Below are 13,744 nucleotides of genomic sequence, written 5' to 3'. Positions count from 1 at the left end.
CATTGTGTAGCCACTTCCTTTTGGTAAAGATAACTTTGTTCTTGTCAAGGTTGAGTATGAAGAATGCACTTTTTGGTGTGTCAGTGTCAGTGTTCATTTCACAGTAATGCCACTGTTCACAAATCAAGTACTAAATAATCAGATGTTTTCTCCAGTTAAGTATTGGAAGGAATGAAACATTTTCTTTGATCTCTTCCATAAACTCCACTGCCTTGTCACTGACTTGCTCGCTAGAAACTGTCTGAGACTGTTCATAATCTCAATAATATATTTTACTCAGAGCTAAACTTTTAATCACATATCCAAGCCATTACTAGCACTGCTTACTTCCACTCAACTCTGCTCCAGCTCAACCCATTCACTGCTGCAATACTCATCGACATCTTTGTTCACTTGAAACTTGACCATTCTAAAAAAGCTGCAGGTTGGTGTCAAATATACAAAGCTTTGTAAGCTTCTAAAATACTGCTATCCATTTCCGAACTTAAGCCCAACTCCAGTCACTCATCACCCCAGTACTTGCTGACCTAGATATGTCACTAGTTAAACAGTGCCTCAATTTTACTATTTTCATCCTCTTCCCAAAGGGCCTTTCTTTCTCTGTAATCTCATTCATCCCTAGAACCATTGGGACATCCATGTGATCTAAGAGCAGGACTAGCCCATTCAAACCCCTCGGCCTACTCCACCATTCAATAAGATCATGGCTGATCTGACCTTTGTTTCAACTTTACCTTTCTGTTACTTACTCTTTGACAATCTTCCTGACCAGGTATCTGTCTAACACAGTCTTAAAGATCTAGACTTCATTGCGGAATGACCCTTAAGATAACAGCAATTATCCTTATCTACCGACCTAAATGGGAGATCTATTAGTTTTAAACTGTCTTTCCTAGTTCTATTTTCACCAGCAGTAGAAATAGTAGAAGCATCCTTTCAGCATTTACCATGACAAATGCCCTCACAATCTTATTAATTTTTAGAAGATCATCTTGATTCATTTTAAACAGATGTTTAAACAGGCCCTGAGATAACAAGGTGTAGAGCTGGATGAACCAGCAGGCCAAGCAGCATCAGAGGAGCAGGAAAGCTGACATTTCTACCAATGGGCTGCAGGGTTCCCAAGCGAAATATGAGTTGCTGTTCCTGCAACATTCCTCAGATGACATGTCCATCCTGGACCTCCTGCAGTGCCACAACGATGCCACCTGAAGGTTGCAGTAACAGCACCTCATATTCCGCTTGGGAACCCTGCAGCCCAATGGTATCAATGTGGACTTCACAAGCTTCAAAATCTCCCCTCCCCCTACCGCATCCCAAAACCAGCCCAGCTCGTCCCCCGCCTCCCTAACCTGTCCTTCCTCCCATCTATTCCCTTCTTCCACCTCAAGCTCCACCCCCATCTCCTACCTACTAACACCACCCCGTCCCCTTGACCTGTCCGTCCTCCCTGGGCTGACCTATCTCCTCACTAACTCCCCACCTACACTCACTTTTACTGCCTCTTTGTCTGTCTCCTCTCCACCTATCTTCTCCTCTATTCATCTATCCGCCTCCCCATCTCTCCCTATTTATTTCAGAACCCCCTTCCCCTCCCCCATTTCTAAAGAAGGGTCTAAGCCTGAAATGTCAGCTTTCCCGCTCCTCTGATGCTGCTTGGCCTGCTGTGTTCATCCAGCTCTACACCTTGTTATCTCAGATGCTCAGCATCTGCAGTTCCTACTATCTCTGAACCTCTTTAAATAGGCCCTGCTTGTCCAACCTTTCGTTGTAAGATAACCCATTCATCCCAGGAATCACTTGAGCATACCCTCTCTGAACTACTTCTAATGCAATTTTGTCTTTGCCAGAATTGTACACAGTAGCCCAGATGTGGTCTCTCAAATGTCCTGTACAACTGTGGCAAAACTTCACTACTTTCAAATTCAATTTTCTTTTGTTACAGAGTGGGATTGGTCGAACTCCTCCTATAATTAAACCAAAACACAAGCCCCAGTCTGTTATGATGGGAGTAGAGGCTCCCTTTTAATAATTGCCCCTGAAACACTCCGAGAAGCTTGCCTTACTCCTCATAAGGTATTAAAATAGTGCTTAAAAGAAAGAAAATCCCTGATCTCCACTTTACAAGTAACAAGAACCAATTTATTTATTTAACCCTAACATGACCAAATTAACAGAATTACTAACAAACCGAACAATTCCCCCCTGGATTTGCTTACTGGTCTAAATTCTACTGTAATGCTGTTTGACTAATCACAAGTCTTGTACAAGGAGACAGCAAGAATGCAGATGCTGGAACTCAGAGTCAACACAGTGTGAACCTGGAGGAACACAGCAGGTCAGGCAGCATCAGGGGAGCAGGAAGGTCAATGTTTCGGATATAGGGTCACGACCCAAAATGTCGACTTTCCTGCTCGTCTGATGCTGCCTGATCTGTTGTGTTCCTGAGGATTCCGATCTGATCCCATCAGAGGAGCAGGAAAGTTGATGTTTCGGGTTGGGACTCTTCTTCAGAAATGGGGGAGGGGGAAGGGAGCTCATAAAAAAATAGAGAGAGGAGGGGTGGGGCTGGGGAAGGTATGTGGGATGATGATAGGTGAGTGCAGGTAGGCAGTGGTGGGGATTGGTCAGTGAGGTCGGAGGAACAGATAGATGGGAGAGAAGATGGATAGGTTGTCTCCAGTCGGAGGTGGGATGAGAGTGAGGGTTGGGCATGGGATGAGGCCAGGAGTGGGAAGATTTTAAAACTGATGATTTCCATCTTTAGGCTATTGGGCTGTAGGGTCCCAAGGTGGAATATGAGGTGCTGCTCCTCCAGTTTCTGAGTGGTGTCATTGTGACAATGGAGGAGCCCCAGGATGGATATGGCCCCCACGGAGTGGGAAGGGGAGTTGAAATGGTTCGCGACTGGAAGGTGTTTTTTGTGAATGGAGTGCAGGTGCTCTACAAAGCGGCCTCCAAGTGTCCGCTTGGTCTCAGCAAGGTAGAGGCCACATCAGGAGCAGTGGATGCAATAGACCACAATGTCGGATGTGCAGGTGAACCTCTGTCTGATGTGAAAGATTTGTTTGGTGCCTGGAGTGGAAGTGAAGGGGGAGGTGTAGGGGCAGGTGTTGCACTTCCTGCGATTGCAGGGAAAGATGCCGCGGGGGGGACGGGGTTAGTGGGGAATGTGGAGCAGATGAGGGAGTTGCGAAAGGTCCATACAAAAGGCAGGATAGAGGCAGGGAGGGAAATACATCTTTGCAACTTCATTAACCAAGTGTGTTTGTTTCTCCAAGATTACATTACTGCTAATGTTTTCTGTTCCAACAATGATTTTTCAAACAGTACCCTTGATCCCTGAAACTTTCACCCAAAAATTAACTTATAGTGGGACATTTACTTCAAAAGCATCACAAAGATCATTCCTCTTGACCAAACTCCTTTTTTTTTATTTTGTCAACGCGATGGGGGTGTTGCTGACCAGGCAGCATTTATTGTCTATCCCTAATTATCCAGAGGGCAGTTAAGAGTCAGCCACATTGCTGTGGTTCTGCAGTCGCATATTGGCCAGACCAAGTAAGGATGGCAGTTCCCTTCCCTAAAGGACATTAGTGAACCAGATGGGATTTTCTGACAATGAACAAAGGATTCATGATCATTATTAAGATTTTTAATACCGGATATTTATTAAATTCAAATTCCACTGTCTGCTGTGACAGGATTTGAACCTGGCTGCTCAGAATGTTTTCTAGGTCTCTAGATTAACAATCCAGCAATAATACCACTAAACACATTGGCCCTTCGCCACACTGATTCTTGGCTGGAGCTATGCTTCCCTGCTGCCTGGTTAAAACCCTCTGGTATGCCTTGTAAAGCAAAGGAACTGTCTTCTTGATGAGAGATACTATCAAAGCGCTGCTATGGATAATAATCTGTTCATTTGAAATGGTATCAAATATTAATCATCATAATTTCACCTCCACAATCAATATGGAGAAAATCTTTGAAACACTTTTCTTACCAAGTCTTAGTTTAATTTTTGCCATCAAGATAAGTTGTGAAAGATAGATATTTTTCAATGGGAGTACTGGAAGGGGGTAAATCCTTTCATCTTCTGGACATTGCACACTTTCTCCCAGTGAAACAAGCTATGCAGGAATCACAAAGACATTAGTTTAGTACAAATTTTCACCAAAGATTCTTCAATTTATTTTCTTTAAAGGAAAGGTAATCAAATTAAATATTTGCATTATATACATATATAAATTAAAACAGATTGCTTAGAACATATATCCTGGACAACTATATTACCATCAATATTAGACTTGAGAGCACAAACTGTTGTTCAAAATTAAATTTCACCTGTTAATATTTCACGTTACATCAATTTCACTTTACTCATGTATGCACCATCATTATTTGTTGAGAATAGTTTGGCTCTGGAATGCCTCATGTTTGGCATGCATTGGTGACTACAAGATAGTGTGTGTTTCTTTTTGTCCCGTCTTTAATGAATGTTTGTTATATGTTCAACTCACCATTCTGAAGGAAATGGATGAATTTGTAGGCTAACTGGCCCTTCATTAACATTGTAGAGGGCATTGTCTGAGATTGCTCTTAGCAGAGATAATTGAAATGTGAACTCAAAGTCCTGTAAGATCTCTACTTGTCAACACTCAGAATGAACACACATTTAGTCAGTACTGAGACCAGTGTTCACACTCTCTCTTTCTTTTATTTTCTTGACTGACCATTTCCTGTACAAAGACACCCAGAAACTTCTATACTGCATCTTTTGGTGGTATTTCCACATTGAAATAATATTCATTTTTTCTGGTGTTCCTACGAAAGTGGGTAACTTCACATTTTCCCACATTATATTCTAGATATAATTTTTTGTCCATTCACTTAACCTATTACGACCCTTTTGTAAACTGTGTATTCTTCTCACAACTAACTTTCCCATCAAACATAAAGAACTGTGGCTACTGAAATACTGAAATAAAAACGGAACTCAATTTCTGAAGAAGGATCACTGGACCTGAAACAGTAACCCTGTTTCTCTCTCCACAGATGCTGCCAGACCTGCTGAGTTTGTGCACCATTTTCTGTTTTTGATTTCCCATCTACTTTTGTTTCATCAGCAAACTTTGCTGTAGAGTCTCATTATCAATATGAATGACTTGGATAAAAAGTAGCTGAGGATTCAGAACTAATCGCTGTGACACTACTCTAGCGGCAGTTTGCCTACTTGAGGAATCAATTTGTCACAATTCTTTTTCTCATGTTAGCCAATCCTCTATCCATGCTAATCCATCACACCCAAAACCAAGAGCTCATGCCATCTGCAGTGGCCTTACTTTAGATGTGGACATCACTGGCTAGGCCAGCATTTATAGCCCACCCCTAAATAGCCTGGAGGAGGTAGTAATGAACTGTCTTTTGAACTGCTGCCATACCCCCACTGGTATAGGTAATGTAGGTAGACCCACAATGCTGCTAGGGAGGGAAATAGACTTTTTTTGCTTACAGTGTAGGACTGGGTGATGTATTTCCAAGTCAGATAGCATTTGGCTTGGAGGGAACTTGCAGAAGGTGGTGTTCCAATGCATCTGCTGTCTTTATCATTCTCGATGTCAAAGGAGTATTGGTGTGTTACTACAAGGCATCTTTTAGATGGCACACAGTGTGGCTATTATGCTTTGGTGGTGAAGGCAGTGAATGTTGAAGGTGATGGATGTGGTGCCAATCAAGCAGCTGTTTTGGCCTGGATGGTCTCCAGCGTCTTAAGTTTTGCTGCAGCTTGCACTTATCCAGGCAAGTGGGGAATATTGCATCACACACGATGCAATCATCAGTGAATAACACCATCTCTGACCTCATGAACATGTTACTTTTTCCAGCACTAGTTTGAATGCTTCTTGGAAATACACTACACATCTACAGGTTCCTCTTTATCCACCCTGTTTGTTACATCCTCAGTGAACTCTTAACAAATTTGTTAATCATGATTTGTCTTTATACGAAACAATTTAACTATCTACATTTGTTATGCTTTTCTAAATGCCGCTGTTACTATTTCCTCAATAGATTCTAGCATTTTCCCGCTTTCTGAATTTAAATTAACTACCCAACAGTTTATTCATTGCTATCATTCTTTTTTTGAATGGAGTTGTTACTTTTCTAGTTTTCCAAACAATCTGGGTTCTTCCAGAATCTAGGAGATTTTGGAATATTGCAATTAGTGTATTCATAAACCAAGGCTATAGTGGGGTCTGACTGGCAAGCAAAAACCTTCCAAAGTCAAGGTATTGCAGTGGAATCAAAGACTCAAGTTATGAAGGCCTAGTTTGCAAGCATGCAGATTCAGATTGCTACCATCATGACTGACAATCCCCGTGCTGAAAGGTAATTTCAGGGTATTGCAGCTGTCAGCGTTTTATTTTTGTTATTAATTCATAGTATGAGTAGCAAAGCCAGTGCTTATTTATCTAATTCACTGAAGGGAAGAGGGAGAATGAGAGGGCAAGTAACGAGAAGATTTGAGTTGAGGAGCTTGGATGAATTGCAGGCATTGTACAGGGCACTGGTGAGACCATACCGGAATATTGTGTACAATTTTGGACTCCTCATCTGAGGATGAATGTTTTGGCTATGGATGGGATACAATAAAGCCTTACCAGAATGATTCCTGGGATAACGATACCAACGTATGAAGGGAGACTAAATTGGTTAGTACTATATTCACTGGAGTTTAGAAGATGCTGGGGTGGGGGGGGGGGGGTGGCTTTGGAATCTCATAAGAGCCTATGACATCTAACAGGACTAGACAGGGTAAACACAGGAAGGATTTTCCCAGTGACCAGAGAGTCTGAAACAAGGGGTTATAGTCTAAGAATATGGGGCAGGCCATTTAGGACTGAGATAAGGATAAATTTCTTTACCTAGACAGTAGTGAGCCTAGGGAATTCTCTGCCACTTAAAGTGGTTGAGGCCAAAACATTGGATGTATTCAAGGAGGAGTTAGATATAGTTCTTAGGACTGAGGGGATGAAAGGGTATGGGGCAAAAGTGGGAACAGGGTACTGAGTTGGATTACCAGCCATAATCATAGTCAATGGTGGACCTGACGTGCAGGGCTAAATAGCCTATTCGTATTCCTATTTTCTACATTTCTATATTTCAAATTCCCCTGTCTCACTTTTATGCAATTCAAGCTGGTGGTGCTGGCCTATAAATGGTAAGAACTTGGAAAAAATACAAGATAAACAGCACCTCTACATGAAGTGAATGTGAATTGGCACCACATCAGTTTTTTTTACTAGTTTATATATGTAGGCTTGAAACTTCCAGAACCACAGGAGGACACTTGGAGGCTGCAGCACGCTCATCCCTCTGTCATAACCTCAGTTGGATCGCAATGGAAATAGTGTAAACTCCTGAAATCAGCTTTTCTCTCTTCAGAGGCATCATTTCTACCAAATTTATTAGGAGAGACAGGAAGAGTCCCTCAGGGGCCAAATTCCTGCAGTAATTACATCATAACCCTAGTGGAATTTAGTTTCAACTCCATTTACGCAGGGAAATCCCTATGCATTTTAGATGCATTCACTATAGACTCATTAAGGTGACCAACCAATCCAAAAATCTTTTTTCTCTGTTCTTAAGGGATGTGGATGTTGCTGGCTGAGCCAATACTTATTGCCATCCCTAACTGCCCTTTAGAAGGTGGTGGTGAGCTTTGGTCCAGTGTAAATTGCAAGACATTGAGTGGGGGCAGTCAAAGGAAAGGAAAGTTAGTTAGGCCATCATTTAAGCAGAGAAAATACTAAACTTATTCTTCACCACATGAAATGTGTGGTGTAGGCTGGGGTTCACATGAAGTATGGATATGGTGAGGGGTAAAAAAAGCTTGGAGATTTCAAGAATCCACATCATTGACTATTATAAGTCTAAAAGATGTGCAGGTTAGGTGGATTGGCCACGATAAAACTGCCTCGTGGTACGTAGGGGGATTCTACGTGGGATGCACTTTGGAGGGTCAATATAGATTAGATGGGTCAAATGACCTCTACCCGCACTGTAGGGATAGTGTGATTCTGTGATACAGCACAGAAGGCCATTCTGCCCAGTGCATCCGGTGTGGCTGACCAAATGAGCAATTCATTCAATGTCACTCATTCACTTTCTCACTGTAACTTCATCCTTCCTTTTCCGATAATAGTGTAATTCTGTGTTGAATGCTTCAGTTGAATCTGCCTTCAGTACATTCCAGACTTTAATCACTGCTGCATGAAAGAAAAAAAGTTTCCGTGCATTGCTTTCGCTTCTTTTATCAATTAAATCCATTCTTGATCCTTTCATGAGTGGGAACAGTTTCTTCGTATCTAATCAAAACAGAGCCCGCATGATTTTGAATGCCTCAATCAAATCTCTTCTCTGCCTTCTTTTCTCCCAGAAAAACACAGTCCTAATTTCTGCATTATTCCTTCTTAATCTGAAACATATCCACCATGATTGAATGGTGGAATGGATGCGATGGGCCAAATGGTCTAATTCTGCTCAAGTATCTTCCGATTTTATTATCACGCCTGGAATTGTTCTCATGAATCTTTACTGCATGCTCTCAGCCAGAAAAAACTGATATGTCTGTGCTCGTGATATCTTTCTAACAAAAAGGGAGGATCTCCATGGAATTGGCATCTTGAGGAAAACTGGAATTCAAGGAAATTCCAGAGAGATACCTTTTGCATTGGTTCCAAGGAAAGTGAATGAACCTTCAAGATTTCATAAGACAAGGCAATTTTTGGGGAGGAAAGTAAAAGATTGAAAATCAGTACTATCAGAAATTGCTGGAAAAACACAGCAGATCTGGCAGCTGTGGAGAGAAAGCAGAATTTATGTTTTGGACCTAGTGACCTTCAGAATCAGCATCTGCAGTTCTTTGGATTTTTTTGTTTATCAGTTTGCTTTGTTAAAACTCTGAAGTGTGCTGGCAGAGTTCTGCTGGCTGATTGCTGTTTCCTTTGATTTTTTTTCTTTAATTGCTAACTTTCCAAACAGGATTATAATACTGAAGAAGGGTCCTGATCCGAAATGTCAAGCTTTCCTGCTCCTCTGATGCTGCTTAGCCTGCTGTGTTCATCCAGCTTCCCACCGTGTTATGTAGGATTATAATACTATTTATTTTATAGACAGTCAGAGTCAGACAGCACAGAAGAGGCCCTTCAGCCCATCAATTTTGCACTGATCTATCTATACTAATCCCACTTGTGTTTTGAATCCATACAGACTCACAGATATCTCGATGTTCAACATTTCTCAGACAGCTGTTCTTGCTACATCCCAAGATCCACACTCAGTGTCAAGGGTCGCCATATGCACACATTCTCAACCTCGCACTAGTTCAGAACTGCCCTGCGCCCAAATTCCACTTCATCCTCCAGCTCATTCGACACTCTAACAAGAAACCTTTCCTTTTCCTTTCAGGCATTATGGAGCACAACTGTGTTCTGAAGAAGGTAACTGTCCTGAAACGTTAACTCTGATTTCTCTCCACAAATACTGCCAGACCTGCTGAAATTTCTAGCAATTTCTATTTTTGTTCAAGATTTTGAGCATCCACAGTTCTTTTGGTCTTTTTCCCAACTTGCCACCACTTTCCCCATAGCCTTGAATATCATAACATTTCAAGTGCTCATCCAAGTATTTTTTAAAGATTGTGAGTTTTCCTGCCTCAACTTTCCTCCCAGGCAGTGCATACCAGATTATCACCACCCTCTGAGTGAAAAACACCTTTTATTCAACCTTGTCTAAAACTCCTGCCTTTCACTTTAAAATGATATCCCCCGCATTATTGACCCTTCAACAAAGGGAACAGCTGCTATCTACCCATCCTGTTCATACCCCTCACAATTCTGTATACCTCAGTCAAGTCCCCTCTCGATCTTAGGAGATCAGAGGAGCAGGAAGGTTGACGTTTTGGGCCTAGATCCTCCTTCAGAAATGGGGGAGGGGAAGGAGGTTCTGAGATAAATAGGGAGAGGGGGAGGCGGATAGAAGATTGATAGAGAAGATAGATGGAGAGGAGACAGACAGTTCAAACAGGCGGGGATGGAGCCAGTAAAGGTGAATGTGGGTGGGGAGTTAGGGAGAAAAATCGGTCAGTCCAGGGTGGATGGACAGGTCAGGGGGACAGGATGAGGTTAGTAGTTCTCAGATGGGGATGGAGCTTGAGGTAGGAGATGGTGATAGGTGGGAGGAAGGACAGGTTAAGGAGGCGGGTACAAGCTGGAGTCCTCCCAGTCGCAAACCATTTCAACTCCCCCTCCCATTCCTCAGACGACATGTCCATCCTGGGCCTCTGCACTGCCACAATGATGTCACCCGAAGGTTGCAGAACAGCACCTCATATTCCGCTTGGGAACCCTGCAGCCCAATGGTATCAACGTGGACTTCACAAGTTTCAAAATCTCCCCTCCCCCTACTGCATCCCAAAACCAGCCCAGCTTGTACCCGCCTCCCTAACCTATCCTTCCTCCCACCTATCCACTCCTTCCACCTTAAGCCCCACCCCCATCTACCTACTAACCTCATCCCGCCCCCTTGACCTGGACGGACCTATCTCCTCCCTAACTCACCTTTACTGGCTCCATCCCTGCCTCTTTGACCTGTCTGTCTCCTCTCCACCTATCTGCTCCTCTATTCATTTTCTATCCACCTATTCCTCTCTCCCTCTTTATTTCAGAATCCCCTTCCCCTCCCCCATTTCTGAAGCAGGTTCTAGGCCCGAAACGACAGCCTTCCTGATCCTCTCATGCTGCTTGCCCTGCTGTGTTCATCCAGCTCTACACCTTGTTATCTCAGATTCTCCAGCATCTGCAGTTCCTACTACCCCTGTCAATCTTCTCTGCTCCAAAGAAAACAAACTGAGTTTACTCAGCCTTTCATTATAGCTAAAGTGCTTCACACAAGGCAACATCCTGGTGAATCTCCTCCACACCCCATTTAATGCAATCACATCTTCCCTATAGTGTGGCGACTAGAATTGCATGTACTACTCCAGCTGTTGTCATTCAAAGTTTTGTACAACTCCAACATAATCTCCCTGCCTCAACCAATAATGTCAAGTATTCTGTACGCCTTTTTAACTACCCTATTAAATCTGTCTTGCTGCCTTCAGAGATCTGTGGACAAGTATACCAAAAGTGCCCTGTTCTTCTGGACTTCCTAGTGCCCTGCCATAGAATACAATTACTCTGGAGAATCATTTCCTTTGTATCTATAGATGCACTAACATGCCTAAATTTTAAATTTCAGTTATAAGACATAGGCCCCTCTGAAACCTGCTGTTAGGATCCTTATTAAATGATGGGCTTTTTGCTGGAAGTGTTTGAACTCACTTCCAAGCACCTCCTACAGCATTACTGTTGATGTTTCAATTTAATAGTGCAGGGATGAAAGAGCAGGAACAATGTTCAACTGGATCATAACAGTGTGATTTGTTACATAAAATATTACACATGCCATATGTCAATTCTAAAGTATAAAAATAAAATTAAAATTAGTACCTGGTCAAAAATCAGTTTCTGAGCTGAAACACACAGATTAATTTTTTCCTGCATTGCAGCTTCTTTTGAGTTACACAAGGTTTCTGATTTCCTTAAATCACTGAGCTGCAGAAAAGCTTGAGCAAGAATCATTTGGGCTCTAGGTGAAAGAAACTGTCTTGCACTCAGTAGATTTATTATTTCCTGTTAATGGAGTAAAACACAAAAAATACAACATTTTAAAAGCAAAATTAAAATAATATTAAATGTAAAACAGGACAGAGCAAAATTTTAAAAATGTCACAGCTCTTGGATAAAAATGAATGCATTTCCATTTCAGACTGTGTTTCAATGATCGGTGCTTCAGAATATGAGCGGTTGGGCACACAATGGAAATCCTAGAGCAGTGGTCAGTTTTTTAATGTGTAACCCATGCAGTTTTCTATCTATTAAAATTCAATGTAATATTGTGAACTTATAAATATTGCTTCTATACCAATATTGTATAATCTGAGGGTGACCTCCTGTCTTCCAGAGTACAATTTGAAACAGAAGGTATTAGTCATAAAATTTCAAGGTGATTGGAAGTACTTTGTAATTGACTTTTGAGGCACTTTAACGTCTGGTATGAATCACTCTGGATATTTAAGAATATCAGGCAATCTAAATCAGATCAGAGTAAATAAAAGCTTGGGAAGCACTGGTCTCTGATAAGCAGTATATAGAGGGCCCTACTCAGAAAGGGACAAAATGCAACTCACTCTCGGGAGACAGGCAGCACAGGTGACTGAGGTGATGGTGGGGAGCATTTTGGGACCAATGACCATAGCTCTACTAACTTTAAAATAGTTATGGAATGGGACAAAACTGGTCCACAGGTTCTAAACTAGGGCAAGGCAAATTTTGATTGAATTAGATGGGAGATTGCAGGAGTTGATTGGAGTAGTTTGTTTGCAGGCAAAAGGACTTCAAGCATGTGGGGGAACTTTAAAAGTGTGATAGCTAGAGTTCAAGGTCTATATGTACCTGTGAGGGTGAAGAGAAAGGTTGGCAGGAGTACAGAATCCTGGATGTTGAGAGATATTTGAGGCTTCACCAGAAAAAAGGAGGCATGGAATCCTTAAAGGTATATAGGGGATACAGGAGTTTACTGAAGAAGGAAATCAAAGGCAAAAAGGGGACACAAGATAGCTTTGGCTGAGATTGGAGTGAATCCAAAGAGATTCTTTAAGTATGTTACAGGAAAAAGAATAATTAGAGAGTGAATGGGACCCCTTAAGGACCAAGTGGACACGTATTTATGGAACCACAAGAGATGGGCAAGGTCCTCAGTGAATATTTCTCCTTCGCGAAAGACACAAAGACTTGGGAATTTGAGGAGTTAGTGGCGAAACTTGGGAACAGTCCATAATCACAGTTCAAGAGCTGTGGGAAGTATTAGAATGTATGAAGGTGGATAAATCTCCTAGTCCTGCCAGATATATCCAGGAACCCTGCAAATTGCAGGGGCCCTAGCTGATATATTTGCTTCATCATTAGCCACGGGTGAGGTCTTGGAAAACTGGAGGGTAGGGAACGTTGTGCCCTTATTCATGAAGGACTGCAAATAAAAATTGGGAATTATAGACCAGTAAGCCTATTACCTGTCGCAGGTAAGTTACTTGAGAAGATTCTGAGGGATAAGATTTATATGCATTTGGAAAGACAGTTTGATTAGGAATAGTCAGCATGGCTTCATGTGTGAGAAATCATGCCTCACAAATTTGTTACAGTGCTTTCATGAAGTGATCAGGAAGGTTGATGAGGGCAGGGTGGTAGACATAGTCTACATGGATTTCAGTAAGGCCTTTGATAAGGTTCCACATGGTAGGCTGCTCTGGAAGGTTAAATCACATGGTAAAAAGGGGCAGCTGGCAAATTAGTTACACAATTGGTTTGATGGTAGGAAGCAGTGAGTAGTAGTGGAAGGATGCTTTTCAAATTGGAGGCTGTGACTACTGGTGTGTGTCAGGGATTGGTGCTGGGTCCACTGCTGTTTTGTTATCTCTATCAATGATTTGGATTAGAATGTACACGGCATGATTAGTAAATTCAAGGACTGTGAGGAAGGTTATCAGAAATTGCAGCAGGATCTTGATCACTTAGGGAAGTGGGCCGAGAAATGACAAATGTCTTTTAGTATAGATAAGTGTGAGATGTGTACTTTGGAA

The 13,744-nt window shown here is 42.0% G+C and overlaps 1 protein-coding gene and 1 long non-coding RNA gene across 5 annotated transcripts in view; one reads left to right on the top strand and one right to left on the bottom strand.

The window, feature by feature from the left end:
* Positions 1–13,744, bottom strand: part of LOC125463059 (cilia- and flagella-associated protein 54-like) — a 437,943-nt gene that overhangs the window by 73,396 nt on the left and 350,803 nt on the right. The window contains exons 56-57 of the mRNA XM_048553715.2: positions 11,556–11,738; positions 4,007–4,133 (exon numbers count right to left, since the gene is read on the bottom strand). Coding sequence (XP_048409672.2) covers positions 4,007–4,133; positions 11,556–11,738 — 310 coding nt within the window. The remainder of the gene's footprint in view (positions 1–4,006; positions 4,134–11,555; positions 11,739–13,744) is intronic.
* The window catches only part of LOC125463061 (uncharacterized), a 172,379-nt gene that overhangs the window by 95,731 nt on the left and 62,904 nt on the right, over positions 1–13,744 (top strand). The gene's annotated exons all lie outside the window — the stretch shown is intronic.

The sequence above is a fragment of the Stegostoma tigrinum genome, chromosome 25 (genome assembly GCF_030684315.1).
Source record: "Stegostoma tigrinum isolate sSteTig4 chromosome 25, sSteTig4.hap1, whole genome shotgun sequence".
Taxonomy (NCBI): domain Eukaryota; kingdom Metazoa; phylum Chordata; class Chondrichthyes; order Orectolobiformes; family Stegostomatidae; genus Stegostoma; species Stegostoma tigrinum.
The sequence above is the reverse complement of the archived record's forward strand: the minus strand, read 5'-3'. Positions and strand labels throughout refer to the sequence as shown.